This window comes from Salvelinus sp. IW2-2015, linkage group LG15 (genome assembly GCF_002910315.2).
Source record: "Salvelinus sp. IW2-2015 linkage group LG15, ASM291031v2, whole genome shotgun sequence".
NCBI lineage: Eukaryota > Metazoa > Chordata > Actinopteri > Salmoniformes > Salmonidae > Salvelinus > Salvelinus sp. IW2-2015.
Window position 1 is genome coordinate 34,084,815 of NC_036855.1, and position 19,695 is coordinate 34,104,509.

The 19,695-nt window shown below is 43.6% G+C and overlaps 1 protein-coding gene across 3 annotated transcripts in view; it reads right to left on the bottom strand.

The window, feature by feature from the left end:
* Nucleotides 1-4,003: 4,003 nt before the first annotated feature.
* Nucleotides 4,004-19,695, bottom strand: part of LOC111974077 (zinc finger SWIM domain-containing protein 6) — a 52,146-nt gene continuing 36,454 nt past the window's right edge. The window contains exons 5-14 of one of the 3 annotated variants that reach the window (XM_024001603.3): nt 18,931-19,110; nt 18,522-18,692; nt 18,116-18,262; nt 17,791-17,937; nt 17,131-17,391; nt 15,931-16,066; nt 10,774-10,931; nt 10,450-10,613; nt 10,275-10,356; nt 4,004-10,111 (exon numbers count right to left, since the gene is read on the bottom strand). In XM_024001603.3, the coding sequence (XP_023857371.1) occupies nt 9,246-10,111; nt 10,275-10,356; nt 10,450-10,613; nt 10,774-10,931; nt 15,931-16,066; nt 17,131-17,391; nt 17,791-17,937; nt 18,116-18,262; nt 18,522-18,692; nt 18,931-19,110 (2,312 nt within the window). In that variant the 3' untranslated portion in view covers nt 4,004-9,245. Of the gene's footprint in view, nt 10,112-10,274; nt 10,357-10,449; nt 10,614-10,773; nt 10,932-15,930; nt 16,067-17,130; nt 17,392-17,790; nt 17,968-18,115; nt 18,263-18,521; nt 18,693-18,930; nt 19,111-19,695 lie in introns of all 3 variants that reach the window. The other 2 variants (XM_024001602.3, XM_024147517.2) reach the window with 2 other exon arrangements.

Here is a 19,695-nt window from a genome sequence, read left to right on the forward strand (position 1 = left end):
TTGGGAACCATATTTAGGTAGCTTGTTTTGTGTTGGGGTTTGTGGGTGGTTGTCTTCTGTCTTTGTGTTCTCTGCACCAGATAGGACTGTTTCGGTTTTGCCACGTTTGTTATTTTGTATTGTATAGTGTTCACGTTTATCGTCTTTTTATTAAACATGTTGAACACGAACTACGCTGCGTCTTGGTCCGATCCCTGCTTCAGACGAAGAGGAGGAAGGCTGCCGTTACAACTATAGTAAATACTACAGTATTATCCACTGGATAAAAAACTGTAGTAAATACCACAGTAAAGTCAGCAAAAACTCTAGTGTGCAAAAACACAACACTTTTCTAGAGTAAATACTAAAGTATTATCCGCAAAAACACTACACTTTAACTATAGTAAAAAACGAAGGTATTTAATTTGCATATACCCTGTCCATTCCCCTCCCCCATATCGCAATTTGTGCCACCTATAAGTGAGAAACCTACAGTACATGCCACGTATAGACCATATATTGTTTTCCCTACAGGTTATAGAAAAGAGCAGACACTGAACTCTCCATTCAGACCCCTGTCCTACCTACCTACAAGTGTGAAACATTTATATTTTAGTATTTCTCTGGTAGGTTTCCTGAAGGAGAAAGCCTCCACTTCTATGTCAAAGATAAAACGAAAACATCTATAGTAAATTATATACAGTATATTACAGTCCACAAAAACACTACAGGAAATAGTACATCATAGTACCATCTGACAAAAACACTACAGTGAATACTACATTATACTACAATCCACAAAAACAATACATTCATTGCTATAGTATACAGTATACTACAGTTTTATTTAACTACAGTATTTATACTATGGTTAAATGTAAATACTACAGTATACACTAAATTGAATACTACAGCAAAGTATTATACCATAGTATACTATCGTATTTTTTCATGTGGGGTATATCTCCAGCTCAGTACATTAACCATTGTCATGCTATTGATCATGCCTTTGACCGACTCCCATACCGTAGCTTCTATTGAATAATCAGAAATATTCTTTATTGGGGTCCTTTACTGTGAGACAATAAAATGTAGAAAGCATTACAGTGAACAATAGGAGAGTTATATTAAGGCATTAAGAGGACGACTGGGCAGCGCAGTGGTTTTTTCCTCCATTTCTCCCTGTTCATATAACAGGATTCTAAACACCGGGAGAGAGATTTAGGAGGCTTGGACGCAGATCCGGCAATGTCCTGGCACTGACAGTGCGAGATGAAGTGAGAAAGTGTTTTTGCCAACTGGTCACTGCCACATAAAATGTCCTTATATTTGTTAATTGTCCTTGGAAACCATTTCATAGCAACACTCTCAGGCCCAGCTCATTTCTGAGCCAGAAGGGTAGGCCATTTGTGGAGCAGAGTGATGGGAGTGTCTTACTGCCACAGTTGACTCCTGGTGTGCACTATGGCATAGGATTTTTTAAATGCTGTACTATGCTGGAGCACAGATATGAAGAGCAAGTAGAAAGAATGGCTACTTGCATTGGAACTGATGACCTTCACTGCACTTATCCTGATTATACATATTATAGTAGCAGTTGATTGTTCTGTTCATGAACTCTGAGCTTATTTTTTAATTTTTTTAATAGTTTTATGTAGAGATTGAAAAGGCGAATGATTGTAACTCACAGCTTTCAACGCAGGGTCGTTGGAGCAAGCCCGGCTCCGGCTAATCCCTATCAATCACTGCATAGTATTAGGTTCAAAGTCTCGTCCCCTCTGCTATTTCAGAACGAACATGAGAAATACAAAATTGAGATTCATCAGGACTCTGAAGGACAAGGTTCTCTTGTTTAATGAAATGATCATCCTGGGACTGTTCAAGCTGCACTTGGCTGCCCTGTTACTATGCATAACATCTACCAATTCTGATTAGTTATATTGGAACATATTCTACCTTTGTGAGCCAATGATTGTGAAAGTATAAAAGTCAATGTACCGTCTAACACTGTTCTATCAAGTTTATATGCCTCTAAAAGTTATCCTGGCTTTTATGCTTGAAAAGGTCTACTTGTCAAAAGGAATAAAAAGATGAGAGTCTGTGTTTCCACAGGGTATAACTTATGGCCCTAACTTTCTCACTGTGTCAGGCGCTTTAACTCTCTGTCCTGGAGGACATATTAACTTGGTACCCTTAAATAAAGTCCTTTAAATAAAACTGGAGTTAAATAATGAGAGCTGCTCCCGCACTGAAGTCCCCTCGGCTTGAAATGAACTACTCTCTTTTTATTAATGTCCCCGTATCGCTCATCGCGCTCACTGACCCGCTTCGCCAACCCTTTCCCACTCAACCAGAGAGAGCGCTCCAGCAAGTGGTCGCTCACTGTCGAAGTAATTGAGGGCAATTTTCAAATTAAATGTTAAAAACCTCCTCGATCTCCATGAGGCAGGTAGCGGGAGGGGAGTGGGGAACGGATGTCTTGATCAGGTTTTGTGGGCAGGTATCCCGGGCCGGTGAGGTGGAATGATAAACGAGGGGCATTAATCTCGGTGACAGAGAGAGGAGTTAGCGCCAGCGATAGCATGGCTAACGGCTTTAATTAGCATTTAATCAGACGCCCCGGGGCTGGTGGAGGGGAGAGAAGAAGATCAAACTGTAACAGCTCTCTCAGAAGAGAAAGAAGAACAGTCCCACTGGTGACCAAACTGCTGGGAGCACTGCTCGCTAGCATATCATGAGTAGGCCTATGATCTCTCCTCTTGTATGGTGGTTTATGGCACAAAGGCTAGAAAAACTCTCTCTTGTGCCATAAAGGTCTGGAACTCTTTTCAGGGGGAATCAAATTAAAACAGCCAGAGAACAGGAGGAGGTCTGACTGATGACCAAAACACTATCCAAAACCTTTTTCGATGGTGGTTTAGTGAGCATGCACACTATCTTTTCAGAGGGTGTTGTACGCTATACTTCGGTAGGTTGTTGGTTCAAATCTGTCTCGAAGGACCATGTTAAAAAAAAAAAAAAAAAAAGGGTCACCTTGAAAACGCTGGCACTTCTTTCGGAGTCCATTGATTACAAGGTGCCACTCGTTTCCAGGGAGGATACACTGACAAAAGACATGCATCAAGACTCTCCATACTACATATACAACCTCTTTCCGTTGTATCACTGATTTTCCACCGACACTTGTGATTAGATGCAATTAAACATGCATTAGGTACTGTATGTATCCGCAAAATGTTTACAGTATAGTACTAATGGTTCTCTCAACTACACAGCAAATTCTCCAGTATTAATTTAACACTGACTGTGTTAAATTTAACACTGGTCCAGTGGCTATACCTTTTCAGTGTTAAATGAACACACCGTTTAGTGTAAAGCCTTATTTGCATAGTTCCCAGAGTGCCTTACCCGTCGAGTGACTTGTAGAGTTACCACCCATGACTGTATTTGTTAGTGACAGAGACATGGTTGTTGCATTCATTACTTTTCAGCCCTGAACTGACAGGATTTTTATGGGAATTTTTTTATTATGGAAATTACAGTTATGCGGGAGCATGGACATTGACTCTAGGGGGTTTTAATTAGAGCTTATTTTGAGGGCCTAGTTTTACCATAATACAGTGGCCTGAAACTCATGGTTTTCAGGCCTGCAAGTCACATTATGATGGCTTGCAAAGTGATGTGTAATTCCTATTGTAATCTAGCCAGAGTGGGGAAATCCAACATTTGCATGTCATTTGAATGTCAGGTTGGGAAGACTAAGATATGAAACTGCCTAAACCATCTAAACTGGAACAACCATCTCAGTAACGGGTGCAATAAATCCAACTACTAACAGATTGGATTAGTTTAGAAAAATGTATCCTATTTATTTTTGAGTAGCATAACGTTAATGAATCAATGTACGTGCAAAAACATAGATATTGAAAACAAACTATTCTAAAAAGCTACCTGCAATAGAGCATGCTGGGAAATATTATCTGCATGGTTTTGGTTTAACTGATTATTAACACCAACACTGGGGTTCTTTTGCGCCAATGAGTTTTAATTTAACACTTAGAATTCATTTAACACCTGAATCAACACTAGAAATGTTACACTCAAAAATCAACACTAGGTAACACTGGCCAATTTGCTGTATAGACATCAAGTATTAGGGTGATATCTGAAAGTGATTTGACAGATGTTTTAGAGAGTTTGTGTGTGTGTGTGTGTGTGTGTGTGTGTGTGTTAGGGACAGATAGAGAGATGTGTGTGTGTGTGTGAGAGAGAGATTGATGTTGATGGGGAGGAAAAGGGCTTTTGGCACAAGGGGGCCGTGTGTGATCATGATTTCATTAGAGGTATACAGTGAGACAGGTCTGTACAAGCTGCTGTACAGTAGGGACCCAAGGGACGTCATTAACACCAGCACTGCACCGGTTTTCTATGCTATGGCCATTCCCCACCACACACACACACACACACCTTGTTCTCTCAACACTTTGGGGAATTGGGATGGTGTGGTAACATTGTCAACAGGATTACAGACTCACAAGCACCAACTGTTTGTCACAAGAAGGTATCCATCACATCACAACAAATGGACAGCTCTAACTTCCCTCTGACTGATGTAATTGTAATTGTGATTAATTGTGAAGTATCTGTGTGTATATCTCTGTGGACAAACGTACCTTATACCTGTACCAACATGTACACACAGCTTGTGCTGCTGCGTTGCTGTGCCCACCTCTGTGTGTCTGTGCTTCATTACTGTTCACACACAGACAGTTCCAGTGTTTCTGTATCAATATTTAATGAGGGATGGGAGTCTAGGGACCCTACGGCTGTCAGGACTGCCTGTAGTCTTGAGGTACCACCTGTTCCCACTCCCTCCCCTAACGTCACACACACGATAACTGATAAACCATGTTCTCTCAACACTGTGGGGAATGTAACATACATGTTTGTTACATACAGTCGATTCAGAAACTATTCACACCCTTTTGACTTTTTCCACATTTTGTTGTGTTACAGCCTGAATTCAAAATGGTATCAATTTGGATGTTGTGTCACCGGTCTACACACAATACCACATAATGTCAAAGTGGAATTGTGTTTTTTAAAGTTTTTTAATTTTACAAATGAATAAAAAATGAAAAGCTGAAAATGTCTTGAGTCAGTAAGTATTCAACCCCTTTGTTATGGCGACCTTAAATAAGTTTAGGATAAAACATTTGCTTAACAAGTCACAATAAATTACATGGACTCAATAATATTGGTTAACATGATTTTTGAATGACTACCTCATCTCTGTAAGGTCCCTCAGTCRAGCAGTGCATTTCAAACACAGATTCAATCCCAAAGACCAGGGAGATTTTCCAATGCCTCGCAAAGAAGGGCACCAATTGGTAAGATGGGTACAAATTTAAAAAAGCAGACATTGCATATCCCTTTGAGCATGGTGAAGTTATTAATTATACTTTGGATGGTATATCAATACATACAGTCACTACAAAGATACAGGCGTCCTTCCTAACTCAGTTGCCAGAGAGGAAGGAAACCACTAACCATGAGGCCAATGATGACTTTAAAACAGTCACAGAGTTTAATTGCTGTGATAGGAGAAAACTAAGGATGGATCGACAACATTGTAGTTACTCCACAATACTAACCTAAATGACAGTGTGAAAAGAAGGAAGCCTGTACAAAATACAAATATTCCAAAACATGCATCCTGTTTGCAATAAGGCAAACAGGTCCTGAACACAAAGYGTTATGTTTGGGGCAAATCCAACAACAGTACCACTCTTCATATTTTCAAGCATGGTGGTGGCTGCATCATGTTATGGGTATGCTTGTCATCAAGAAGGACTAGGGAATTAAGGACAAAAAGAAACAGAATAGGGCAAAGCACAGGCAAAATCCTAGAGGAAAACCTGGTTCAGTCTGCTTTACAAAAGACACTAGGTAAAAAAAAAAAATCACCATTCAGCCAGACAATAACCTAAAACACAAGGCGAACTATACACTGGAGTTGCTTACCAAGATGACAATGAATGTTCTTGAATGGCCTAGCTACAGTTTTGACTTAAATCAGCTTGAAAAACTGTGGCAAGACTTGAAAATGGCTGTGTAGCAATGATCAAAAAGCAACTTGACAGAGGTTGAAAAAAACGTAAAAAGAAAAATTGGCAAATGTTGTGGAAAGATCTTAGAAACTTACCCAGAAATACTCACAGCTGTAATCGCTGCCAAAAGATGATTCTAATATGTATTGACTCAGTTTGTCATTATGGGGTATTAGTGTGTAGATGGGTGAGAAAAATTATATTTTGAATTCAGGCTGTAACACAACAAAATGTCAAAGGGTATGAATACTTTCTGAACACACTGTACAGGTTTGTGGGATGGGCCTAGGCTCCCCTAAATCTTGATTCACAAACTATGGATGTGAATTAATACTGCTGTATTAATTCACCCAGAAGTGATAGTTTAAATCTGCATCATTTTTTTCTTCTTCTGGTGTGGTTGATGTTGCTGCTGATCCGAACTCTCCTGATAGAAACAGACCAGCGAGTTGAGCTCAATGTCGACCAACACATCTTGTCGAACAGCCTTGTGTCTCAGAAAGAGATGTACTGTAACCATTTACAAAACCAAGGAGGCCTAAATGTACCTTAAAAAAAAAAAACTTTAATTAAAACAAAAACACAAATCAATTGACTCATTAACAAGATTATAAAACAGTGATTTTAGTTACATAAATAAATTGATATTGGTGTATCAAATCTTATTTTCATAAGCATGTATACATGGATCATTGTAATAAATAAAATGGAAAAACAGAAGATTCTATTTCCTACACGAACAGAACAAAAAAAAAATTTAACAGCTAGAAAGAAAGAGGAAATCCTTTCATTAGAGGAAGAGAGACACAGGACGACGTTTTTCCACCAAACACACGAGGAAATGCTTTGTTAAAAGCACAGAGTTTACAGAGCCCATTCAGTTACTAATTAAGGACACTAAAGCTGGGACCAAGGCGGCTTGGCTTTCACTTCTTGGAACGCATTTGTTTGGTTGTTAGAACTCCTGTTTGGTTACTTTAAAAAGTGTTAAGACAAGGCAAGAGAAAAGTCTGTTTCTTCTTTAAAAAGAACAAGAGAAAGCGCTTRAAAAAAAAAAAAAAAAAAAACGAAAAATAAAGAAACAAGGCAAGTTATGAGTACAATTGCCGACCTTATACAGAGAGAGAGACACACTTGGTCTGTCCCGTGTTCAGATGCAAGCAGACAGGAGGAGAACTGTAGTACATTGCAGCGGAGCACAATTCCTGTCCTCGAGGGTCACAGTCCTTCTGGTTTTAATGGAACAATCAGTGTCATCGATTGACCAGAGAATTCACACTACTGGTTAGCCAGGTATTGGTCTAAAGTTAGAACTCTAAAGTCATTTCTCAACAGCTGATCATTGTTATGAAAAATCTATGCTCAGGTTGCCATATGCCATGTACAGTGTCATTGGAATACTGCACATCAGTCAAATACATACATCTGTTAATTGTGAAACAATAACATAGTTTCACGGTACTCTAATGACTTGAATAGATACCAATCGAACCGTCGATACCGGTACAATAATCTCAACCAATGTTTTAGTACTGACACTACTCTTGTGAGCCTACAGCAACCCTCCATTAGCCAATTCAGTCTTTCTGACATGTTCTGTGGTAAATAAGAGCACAGAAAGACTAACAGAAAAAGAGCGAGCGACAGCGGCTTCAAGTATTTCACATTACATAGAATACTCTGTATAATTTAGTTAACATATACTTTTGAATCCTCCATATTCAGACTTATACTATTGTATATATACACACACAGTACAGTACAATAAATGCTTGCTCGTGTCGTGTTTTTGTTTTCCTGTACTCCGTTCGCTCTTCCTTTTTCGTTTTCGTTTTCGAGAAATCCCTGAGAACGTCTGTTGACAGTTGCTGAAGGTTCTACACATAGAAGAGGCCTATTAGAACCCGAATTCTAATGCTATTCTAATTATTCTATGGTTCCACACGCACAGAAAGCAGTGACACTGGCCCGTTCCGGAGCTACACTCCACAACTATAACCATGATCTGTAGTTAGTTACCCAGTCCGACACATCTTCCAGTAGCCTGGGTCACTAGTCCGTGCCGGTCTGTTTCTTTTTTAGCTAACCTTGTGTCTGGTTGTCTTGCCAAGGCAGCGATGTACTGTAGCATTGAATACAGAAAAATTCAGGTAACCAGGCTAATCTTCTGAGTACAGAAACAGTCAGGTAACCAGGCTAGTATTCTGATCCACCTGATCTCTAATGGATTTCTTCAATATCTGAAACACCAATACAGTACATTTAGCAAAGACTGGGTTAAACTGAAGAAGGTATGAGACAATGTCTCCAGCAACAGTTTATCTTAAGACTTCAACCAAAAAAAACAAAGCCACAATTACAAGTTTGATGGTTCGAAGTACATTATGGGATATATCTGCCATAATACATCAAATGCTAGTAATCGCTTTGATAATACTCCATATCCTCATCTTACAGTGCATGTGGCATTACTGTGGTCCTGTACTGCCGTCCTCAACCTAACAGATATTCATTATTACTACATCTGAAACAACGAGTCTGTTAAGAGCATTATTCTACAACTAGAACCTCTCTCATGCCTATGACCTAGAGAAAACACAAGTGCCGAGTCAACAGAAATGCTAATGGTGGTTTTCTCAAGGAGCCAAGCTGTGCAGTGCATCCTACGTTCGGTAGCCAATAGCCAAGAGGTGCTGTGTGGTTTGAAAGCCATAGTGTCTCTTTGAGGCTGCCAATGCGTTTTTACACAAGCGCTTTTGCACAAGGGCCTTTAGCCACTTGACAACAATATACTCAGTATAAAACCAAAATAAAAAACACAATAAAAAAAATGCTAATAATAAAAAAACACGAACAGAAAAAGCCATTTTCGTTATCCTGTTTTTCCTCTCGCACACACAGAGAAACACTCACAACATTCACAACTTGACACGTTTCTTCTTCTGAAAATAGAACACGTCTGAACACATAGCAATGACAGTAATAACGTTCATAACAATAACAGCAAATCACGATAATACCGTGTGGCTCTGATCAGTATTTCTTTCTCTCCTTCTTTCGCTTGGTCTCTCTCTTTACTTGTCCATGTTCAAGTCCAAAAGAAGTTGAAAAAAGGCAGACGCGAGTTAATAGAAAAGTACTAGGGACCGACCCTGGTCAGCCAAACCGCTCCCTCACCAGCATCATCAGTTTCTTCTTGCCCTTATAGATCTGTTTAAGGTTGTCTATGAACTGGGTAAACTGGATGTGTCCGTCGTGGGCCATGAGGAACGTCTCCCGGGACTTCCCCAGGAACTCGATGAACTCGCTGTAGTGCCGCGGGCTGATGTGCGTGAGGCGAGAGTGCGTGGTGTTGATATAGGCCCCGATTGTGGCGTCCAGCAGCTGCCTGAGCGGAGCCTTGTCCAGCGACATCAGCTTCCCAGAGTTCCTGCGRCTATGCAGCGCCGACACCATCCCCGGCGTGGTCAGCGTGCACCGCCGCAAAATGTCGGAAAGCACCGTGGCGCACTTCACGCTCTTCACCACCAGGGGGATGACGGCAGCCAGCTCGTTCTTGCCCAGCGAGTGACTCAGAGCGCAGGCCCACAGCACGTCGTTGATAGCCGGGTGGGTGTCCTGGTTGTAGCTGAGGTTTAGATGAGCCATGGCTAACGTGGCTAGCTTGTACGCCCTCATAGGGTACCCTCTGTGCTCCATGTACCTAGCTATCGTAAACAGCTGCGTGTAGCTCATCCCCGCGACGGCCGCGTCCAGGACGATCTGGTAGGCCGTCTCGAAGGCGATGTGGTCCTTCTCGCAGAGGGTGAGGGCGGAGAGGGCACAGTTCTGGGGATCCTTCATGGCACACTGCAGGGCCAGGGTCCGGGCGGAGGAGGCCAGGTTCTCCTGCTGGTGACAGTCCAGGCGCAGGCGGACAATGGTGGTGTTGGACATGACGGTGGTGGCCACGATGCTGGTGGCCTCGGTCGGGGTGAAGAGGGTGAACCAACTCTGCATGATGCTGTCCAACGCATACACACCTAGGAGACACACACACACACACACACACAAAGAGGGAGAAGTCAGGGGATTAGCAGAGTAATTTGAATAACAAGACAATCCATTTTCAAGCCCTCATCCTGTCCACTAACTAAATATGTACTATATTATAGAAAGTCAAAAGGGAAAACGTTGTACACGTACCTACTTCGGTTGCACAGGTAACTAACCACCGTACCATCTCCCTCCTCCTCCAATTTAATGTAGACAGGGTTATCCTCATCACCTGATGAACGAGAGACGGTTAGCGATGGCAAAGAGGTGTGTGTGTGTGTGTGTGTCTGTGTGTCTGTGTGTCTGTGTGTCTGTGTTTGTGTACCTGTAGCCCAAGCTCCAGTGAAACTTTGAGCAGTGTAATGTCTGGCAGGCTGTCCATCAGTGTAGCGATCTTGAAGGCGTCCTGGGCCAGTTTAAAGATGTGAGACGAGGAGTGGATGTTCTTCTGGATGGACTCTAGCACCGTCTCCAGCTTACAACTATCACCTGGGACAACAGGGACAACACACATACAGTACAATGACAAAGGAACCCAAATATGTATGTATGTATGTATGTATGTATGTATGTATGTATGTATGTATGTATGTATGTATGTATGTATGTATGTATGTATGTATGTATGTATGTATGTGTGTATGTTTACCTTTGGCTGCGGTCAGCATGGTGGAAGCCAGTTCACACTGCTGGGACTCTATGTGGGAGAGTGTGAACCAGCGAGGGTAGCGGTTGGGGACCACAGACACCATGTGATGGGGTCGCGACAGGTCACCTGACGAGGCTGTGGACTCCAACACAGGCAACCTGAGGAGCACAGAAAAACCATACGGCTGATTAGGATCACACACAGACGCACACGAACACACACCGGCGCGTGCACAAAGCGCAAGTCAGCGACGGACCTCCAGCAAGGTTTTGACAGTGTTCTGGAGTGCATTATGGTTGTTAGCTTATTACTGCAAATGTACTTCCAACCTAGTCCTTAATTACAGAACTGAATCAACTGTAGCAGAACGGCTATTTTCTTGCTGTTAATGAAGACATGGGCTTGGAACACCTGCTAATGTATAAAACAGGCCCTATAGGACAGACTGACAGCACACAGAAACACACGGTAGTCTTCATGTCTGCCACTGTGGGCAGCTCATCTCTAATTCAACCCTCTTCTTCCAGCCCAGTTTCAAAGGTCTCGCTGCCTTTGAAAGAGAAGAGAACCTGGCCAGATCAACCAATCACAAAGCTAATTGAGTCCATGGGGAAATTAGGGGATTCACCTTCCAGGCCTCTACGGCTGGACACACATCAAAGACATACTTACACACCTCAGCGCATGTACACACGCACGCCGGTGCACGGACACTCACACACGCATGCACTTCAGAGAAAAGGGCCAGAGATACTATTGCCACGTGAGCACCAACAAAATCTGTATTTAAACATCTTGATCTGAAGTCTGTCGGGCCTAGACAAGGTAATAGGGGTCGGTCTGGCCAACAGTCTTGCTAGATAAAAAGGTGGGAAAAAAGCAAGGTGAGAGCTGTGCGAGTGTGAACACAGACTCGGTGTGAAACGGAAGACGTGCTGATGCCATAGCAACAAGGGGTTCATTCCAAACACATCTAAAAAGCTGCTAAAAGCTCTACCATACCGGGGGGGCTTCTGGACCATTCATGGGGTGGAACGAAGCAAAAAAAAATAAAAAAAATAAAAAGGTATTCCCTAAATATGGAGCCTTCGTCAACATTCCTGTCTTTGTGTGACTTACCCGAAAACCACTGGTTGGGATTGGTTGCGGAGCTTCGATAAGCCAAAGCTTGGAAAATACTCCATGTTTGAGTGAAAAATCGCACATATTTTTCTTAAGCTGAATCGTTTATTCCACCTCAAAAACAAATCCATTGCTCGGGCTAGTATTCTCCTGCTCTCTCTTTCTCTCCTACTCAAACAGCCTACTACAGGTATATACAGTGGGGAGAACAAGTATTTGATACACTGCCGATTTTGCAGGTTTTCCTACTTACAAAGCATGTAGAGGTCTGTAATTTTTATCATAGGTACACTTTAACTGTGAGAGACGAAATCTAAAACAAAAATCCAGAAAATCACATTGTATGATTTTTAAGTAATTAATTTGCATTTTATTAACATGACATAAGTATTTGATCACCTACCAACCAGTAAGAATTCCGGCTCTCACAGACCTGTTAGTTTTTCTTTAAGAAGCCCTCCTGTTCTCCACTCATTACCTGTATTAACTGCACCTGTTTGAACTCGTTACCTGTATAAAAGACACCTGTCCACACACTCAATCAAACAGACTCCAACCTCTCCACAATGGCCAAGACCAGAGAGCGTGTTAAGGACATCAGGGATAAAATTGTAGACCTGCACAAGGCTGGGATGGGCTACAGGACAATAGGCAAGCAGCTTGGTGAGAAGGCAACAACTGTTGGCGCAATTATTAGAAAATGGAAGAAGTTCAAGATGACGGTCAATCACCCTCGGTCTGGAGCTCCATGCAAGATCTCACCTCGTGGGCATCAATGATCATGAGGAAGGTGAGGGATCAGCCCAGAACTACACAGCAGGACCTGGTCAATGACCTGAAGAGAGCTGGGACCACAGTCTCAAAGAAAACCATTAGTAACACACTACGCCATCATGGATTAAAATCCTGCAGCGCATGCAAGGTCCCCCTGCTCAAGCCAGCGCATGTCCAGGCCCGTCTGAAGTTTGCCAATGACCATCTGGATGATCCAGAGGAGGAATAGGAGAAGGTCGTGTGGTCTGATGAGACAAAAATAGAGCTTTTTGGTCTAAACTCCACTCGCTGTGTTTGGAGGAAGAAGGATGATGAGTACAACCCCAAGAACCCATCCCAACCGTGAAGCATGGAGGTGGAAACATCATTCTTTGGGGATGCTTTTCTGCAAAGGGGTCAGGACGAATGCACCGTATTGAGGGGAGGATGGATGGGGCCATGTATCGCAAGATCTTGGCCAACAACCTCCTTCCCTCAGTAAGAGCATTGAAGATGGGTCGTGGCTGGGTCTTCCAGCATGACAACGAAACGAAACACACAGCCAGGGCAACTAAGGAGTGGCTCCGTAAGAAGCATCTCAAAGTCCTGGAGTGGTCTAGCCAGTCTCCAGACCTGAACCCAATAGAAAATCTTTGGAGGGAGCTGAAAGTCCGTATTGCCCAGCGACAGCCCCGAAACCTGAAGGATCTGGGGAAGGTCTGTATGGAGGAGTTGGCCAAAATCCCTGCTGCAGTGTGTGCAAACATGGTCAAGAACTACAGGACACGTATGAGCTCTGTAATTGCAAACAAAGGTTTCTGTACCAAATATTAAGTTCTGCTTTTCTGATGTATCAAATACTTATGTCATGCAATAAAATGCAAATTAATTATTTAAAAATCACACAATGTGATTTTCTGGATTTTTGTTTTAGATTCCGTCTCTCACAGTTGAAGTGTACCTATGATAAAAATTACAGACCTCTACATGCTTTGTAAGTAGGAAAACCTGCAAAATCGGCAGTGTATCAAATACTTGTTCTCCCCACTGTATATATATGTACGCTGACTTCACGCGCAGCACAAGCTAGGCTATACATCAACCATAAACATTATGATCTTACCATATCAATGACACTGTAAAACACTCAATGCCGGGTTTACAGCCAGTCTTCAAAACAGAACCGTAAAAGTCCCATTTTTACAATGACACGTGTATCCATTTAACGGTAAGAACGTAACACACCCTTCAGTCCCAAGCCACTGATGAGGACAGCTACGGTGTCCGATTGGTCCTGTGGCACTATAGTGCCGTGTAAAAAGGCAGAACGGGATGCTTTTAATACTTTTCACACCAGAGGTGTTCAAGAGCGAGGGTGCCAGGGGCCTCAGGGCAAGGGGCTCTGAAATTGTGCATGAATATTGCATTTTAAAAGCCTGTGATATTAAATTAAGTGTCCTATAATATGGACCACATGAAAAATGTCAATAAATCTTTATTTTAMATTTTTATAATGATTAAAGACTTGCTAAACGTCTGCATTTTGACATGTCCCTCTGTGAAGTTTAACCCACTTTACTCCAACATTGATCCAAGTTTTCACCATCATTGTAAAGTCCTAGTTACTTTTGTTGCTTTGACAATGTCATTTCTGAAGATGATTATTTATTTCATGTGATTCCATGGATCCCAGGAAGAGTAGCTGCAGCGTTTAAAATGACAAAAAAAAAGCAAAATGTGTGATTAATAAAAAAATAAAAAATAAATAAAACTGTCCCTAATTTTAAGGTCAACCCTGTTACGTGAACTAAATTCTCATTTTAATATGGTGAAACCATAACTTTTGGAAAATTTCTTTCCAAAATAATCAAAAAGGGTCAAGTGCAAGTGTTGGTTAAGAGAAATGACAGAACTTGGGAAGCTTGAAAACCAGGCGGGCTGCTGCGTTCCGGATAAGTTGCAGGCACTTACTATAGTCATTTGTTTTTATTTAACCTCTTGAAATGGGAAAACATTTTTTTTTTTTTATTAAGTTGAACGGGTGCTCTTTATGACAGAATGTTAACATTTGCTAAACAAGTTACACTACTTATTCACCTAGTTCACACTACTCAAAAAGGCACCTATAAATTGGTGGAACGACCCATAGATGGATGTGAAAAAGAGCAACTATCCAGTTCCTTCACGGTCTGGTCCTGGTTTCTGSTGAACATCAGTGAGACTACTGAACTCTCTACCTCCTGGTCTTCACCCTCAGACAAAGTAAACACTTCACAAACGTCTATTCACTTCCCCAATCTATCAAATCCCGGCATCCGCTGGAAGACTTCGACTCAACATCTCTTCTTTATACAAAACGCTCCCTAGGCCACCGCGAAGACGAGTCGAGGCTCCATGGTAGAGACATTAGAACATTTTGATGGACATGCATCTTCATCAATCTAAAACTCCGGAAGCGTTAACAATATGAGGGTATTATCATGTCTTTCTACATAATATTCCACCCGCCCTGCACTATTGAAATCAGCTGGGTGTGCCTATTGTACATTCCTTGAGCTGAAGATCAATTCCTCCTTAGCGTTAAGCAGAGGTGTGAATACAGAGAGGCTCTCTGAGTCTATGATAGTGTTGTAATGGGCCATTAAAAGCCAGTCCTTTTACCTAGCACTATATTTAACCAGCAGCACCTTTCCCATGAGGGTGGGAAAGCATACACTGCTATCATATTACGCCAGCACCACGCTACATTGCACACATTCATTACGTGCTGAGCAGACAGACAACCAGGACCCTGGAGCAGCTAGAAGTAGTGGCCACATTAGTCTACCTCACCCCCTTCCACAGGGCTGGGTGGGKAGAGAAGTGGACTGGGGAGGCCTGGAGCCCTGTGGAAATGCTGTGGTGCATTTTCATTACACTCCGGCCTCTGCTCCGGCTTGCATCTCTCCGTACGCGACGTAGCTCATACTCGTTCACAATCATTAAGCATCACCACATTGTTAGCATTGTTCAAAGCGCAGCTCGTTGAGAAGTGAAATGGTAGAGAGATGTTAGCGTTAGCCACGTAGCTGTCCTGTCCCTGTAGGCCAGGCGTGTGCGAGCCTGCTCATTACACACACTAATTAAACTCTCATTAACATCATTAATATTCACTGATCCAGGTCCCCCTACGAACATCAAAACAGAGCCGCCCCATCTGCATAACACACGCGCTCATACAGCGCACGCACAACACAAACGCAACACAAACAACACAAATAATGATAAAGGTGAGTGACTCACCGCATGGCTCTCAGTGCAATCTTGTACGCCAGTTCAGCGTCGTGAGGTAGGAGAGAGGTGAAGAGATAGCGGGTGAAGGTATGCATGGGAACACTCTCTCTGTGGACAATCTCTCCCAGGCCACTGTACGGCCCACCTGGAGACCCACGGAGGGAGGAAGAACATGTTAACCCACAGACCAGTGTGTTTCAAACAGGAAGAGAGGGGGTGAAACAGTTTGGAACAAATTAAAAGAACATTGAAATATCAGATGCAAAAATAGAAAATACATTTAATTATATTCGGTCTGTGGTGCCGTATAAAAGGAGAATGTGTGTGTACAGTATACTTATAAGTGTGTGTGTGTATTATTGCGTGGCTAGACAGTGGCTATCATAGTTTCCTCCTCCCAGTCTCAGTCCAGAGGAGAAAAGGCCACGCAGCACAAAGCGGTCACCATGACGTGGTGAATGCCATATGGCCAGATGTGCAGACTAGGCTTCCCTCCCCTCGTCTCCACTGGGTTATTCTAGACTGAACAGCCCCTCCCCGCCCCCCGACCACAAGCCCCATTACCCCCTCCCCGACCACAGACCACGAGCCCCATTACAGTCTCCAGCAGTCTTAGGCCTTAGAGCCTGGGACTCAATTACCAACCAGCCCAGAGGTGGGTGGTCATCCTGGGCAGAGGCAGGGGTTAGGGTGGGACTGGAGGTTTGAGGGCTGGGTCTACCATCTCTCCCACTCCCATAACCAAACCACAGCAGTCACATTCTGTCCCAGTACAAGATGTCAGTACAGTGTGTGTGTGTGTGTGTGTGTGTGTGTGTGTGTGTGTGTGTGTGTGTGTGTGTGTGTGTGTGTGTGTGTGTGGCCTGCCGCACAGCATCGCTAGTTTTACTGTGTGAGGCTTATTTTGGTCTGGCTTAAGGCGGTTCTAGTTATATTTACCCCACTGAATGAAAGATAATAAGATAATAAATATTGAGATGGATGGGTGAAATGTGCTTCAGCATAGAGCCTCAATGCTTGGAGAGAAGGAGAGAGGGAAGGAGAGAGGGAAGGAGAGACCAAAAGCCCGCTCTCGTTTTACCTCACACAGCTACAGCTCAGCCATGGAAACACACACTCCACACATTCATAACAACCATATGGAAGATTATTTGACACTTTATCCGATAACCAAAGTAAAGGACACTGTGTGTGTGTGTGTGTCCTCACTCTCTAACAGGAAGACGGCTTGTTTGCGGAAGATCTTGACCAGCGTGTCATCCAGCTCCACTTCCTGCAGCTTGGCCAATAGCTGCTCTTCGTTGCGACACACCTTCTCCTGGGCGTACAGCCCATCAGGCATGACCCTCTGCTGGCCTAAGCCAATCAGAGCAGTCTCCACAGCCAGCGCCCCGTATGATTCGCCCTCGCCTAGCAACCTCTGCACTGGCAACCGCTGCAGCTCCGCACGACTCACCACACTAGAACAATCTAAGCGAGAGAGAGAGAGACACAAAGGGTCAGTACCTAGTAGTCCGTTTTTCAGTGTTCTCTGAGGTTTGGAGCCTCCCTCCTAGTCCACAACACTGAGGGTCAGTCTGTCCCAAACAGCACCCTATTCCATATAGACTACACATTTGACCACGTCCCAGGTCAAAGTATTTGGGACGGGTCCAAGACCTCCAGCTAGTACTTTTCCATATCACCGGGCCAGCTTAGTGTGTGCCGTGACAATTTTTTTAACTAGGAGAGGAAAGACAGAGGGATAAGGAAAAGGGGAATGTGAGGGAAGGGTTGAGAGAGGGACCATCTGAGTGAGGGGGGAAAAAGGAGAAGATCAGAATCAAAGGTGGAGACAAAGAAGACTAGATTGATTATTCTTTTTAGTACCTGAGAGGTCAAGGCAGGTGTTGGCCCCCTCCTCTGCCCCCCGTCCCGTTTCAGTGAGAGTGCTGAACAGGGTGCCGATGGGATCCAGGGGGTGACCCACCCAGCCTTCCATGTTGGTTATGGAGGTGATGGCTTTATGGAGCAGCTCTGTCACGGACAGGATGCAACACATGTCAACTACAGGGCACATAGTAACATAGTGTCAACCCTATTGACACTACTACTTTAGTATGTAACAGAGCTCTAGATCTGCACTTATGAGGCTTTATAAGAGTCCATTGRGGCTTTAAAGCAGTCCTATGTCATCTAATACGTGCAGTCTGACCTTTCTTATGTCGGCGGAAGTGCTCCAGTTGCCTCTGCTGCTGCCGTCGTAGTGTGTTCACCACGGCAATGGCCAATCGAAGTGCTTCGCGGGGGTAACCATGGGAACGCAGGGCATCCACCCGAGCACAAGCCGTCGGGACGTGTTCTGAGAGACACAGAGACGGAGAGAGATGAACCAATGTTGTCTTTATCCCTTTCTATAAGGCTTTTGGCAAAATGTGACCACTTGACATAAGACAACACACATAGACACACAGTCCTCCATTTCCCCTTTACACACACAAAAAATAAACACACTCTCAAACACACACACACACACACAGTTCTGTTTCCCCTTTACACACACACACCAATCATCACGATACACACTAAAAATAAACACACTCTCAAACACACACACTCACCGTGCCACATGGGCCATCCACGTGTGTCGAAGAGCGAGCCGTCCTGGTTGTCGTGGTAACAGTAGTTGGCATAGAGGTCGCTGGCAATGATGTGCTGCAGGTGACGATCCTGCCAGTGGAGGTCACACGCCTCGATTGCCCGTGTGAACACCGTCCTGTGGGGACGCGACTCTGACAGGATGGAGAGGGAGAGAGACTCGCATTAGACAGAGAAGAGAGAAGGGAGGAGGGAGAGAGGGATGAAGTGGGAGAGGGTACTGGAGGGAGGGAGAGTTCAAACGTTAGCTGCAGGCTAACAAAAGAGAGAGATGGAGCGAGGGAGACCGAGAAGACAAGAAAGACAGATATACACAGAGAGAAAGAAAGAAGGAGGGTTGATGTGGAGAAAGAAAAGAGTCCCGTCTCTCACCTTGGTTGCCATGGGCACCCTGAGGCAGGGAGTGGGTGAGGTTGGGCAAATCGTTGCCATGGTTACCATCCTCCCAGGGACACACGTCCACGCTGTTCCACCTCCTCAGCTGTTTGAGCCACCAACACTTCTGCTCCGTCTTACAGTGGGGGTTCAACACGATACACATCCACAGGGCACCTGCACACACAAACCACACGCGCACACGCGAACGCACACACAGGTTAGGTCTTATCCTACCCAAGGTCATGTTTGACTTCAGGCTAGAATCAGGAGAATAGTCTGAAGGTGGTAAACCCAGAGAACCAAAACTAAACTGCAGGTAAAAGAGATCCCGTCAATCTTKTGTTTTGGACCCACATTTTTGGGTCTATTGTTGTGTTGTTATTTAGAGATGGGTTTGAAAGTTTATCCAACTTTTCAAAGAAATCWAAAGTTTAGATATTCCGTTAAAAAAATGCCCCCCCCCCCGCAAAAACGTAAGGGAGTTGCATACTTTGTAGTTGTAGATATAGTCTTGCGCTGACACACAAACTTTCCTTGTCGACAAACTCTTTGAAAAGCGGGAACTGTATTTGTCCTTCACGCACTGTCACAGACACACACTGCATACATCAATACCAGGTAAACAGAAACAAACTAAAGACTAAAAGTGAAGAAGTCTCCATGGATATCATAACACATTCAGGAAGATGTAGGACGATAGTGTCACAAAGACAAACCAAAAACACATCAGCTAATAACAACACAACACACACACACACA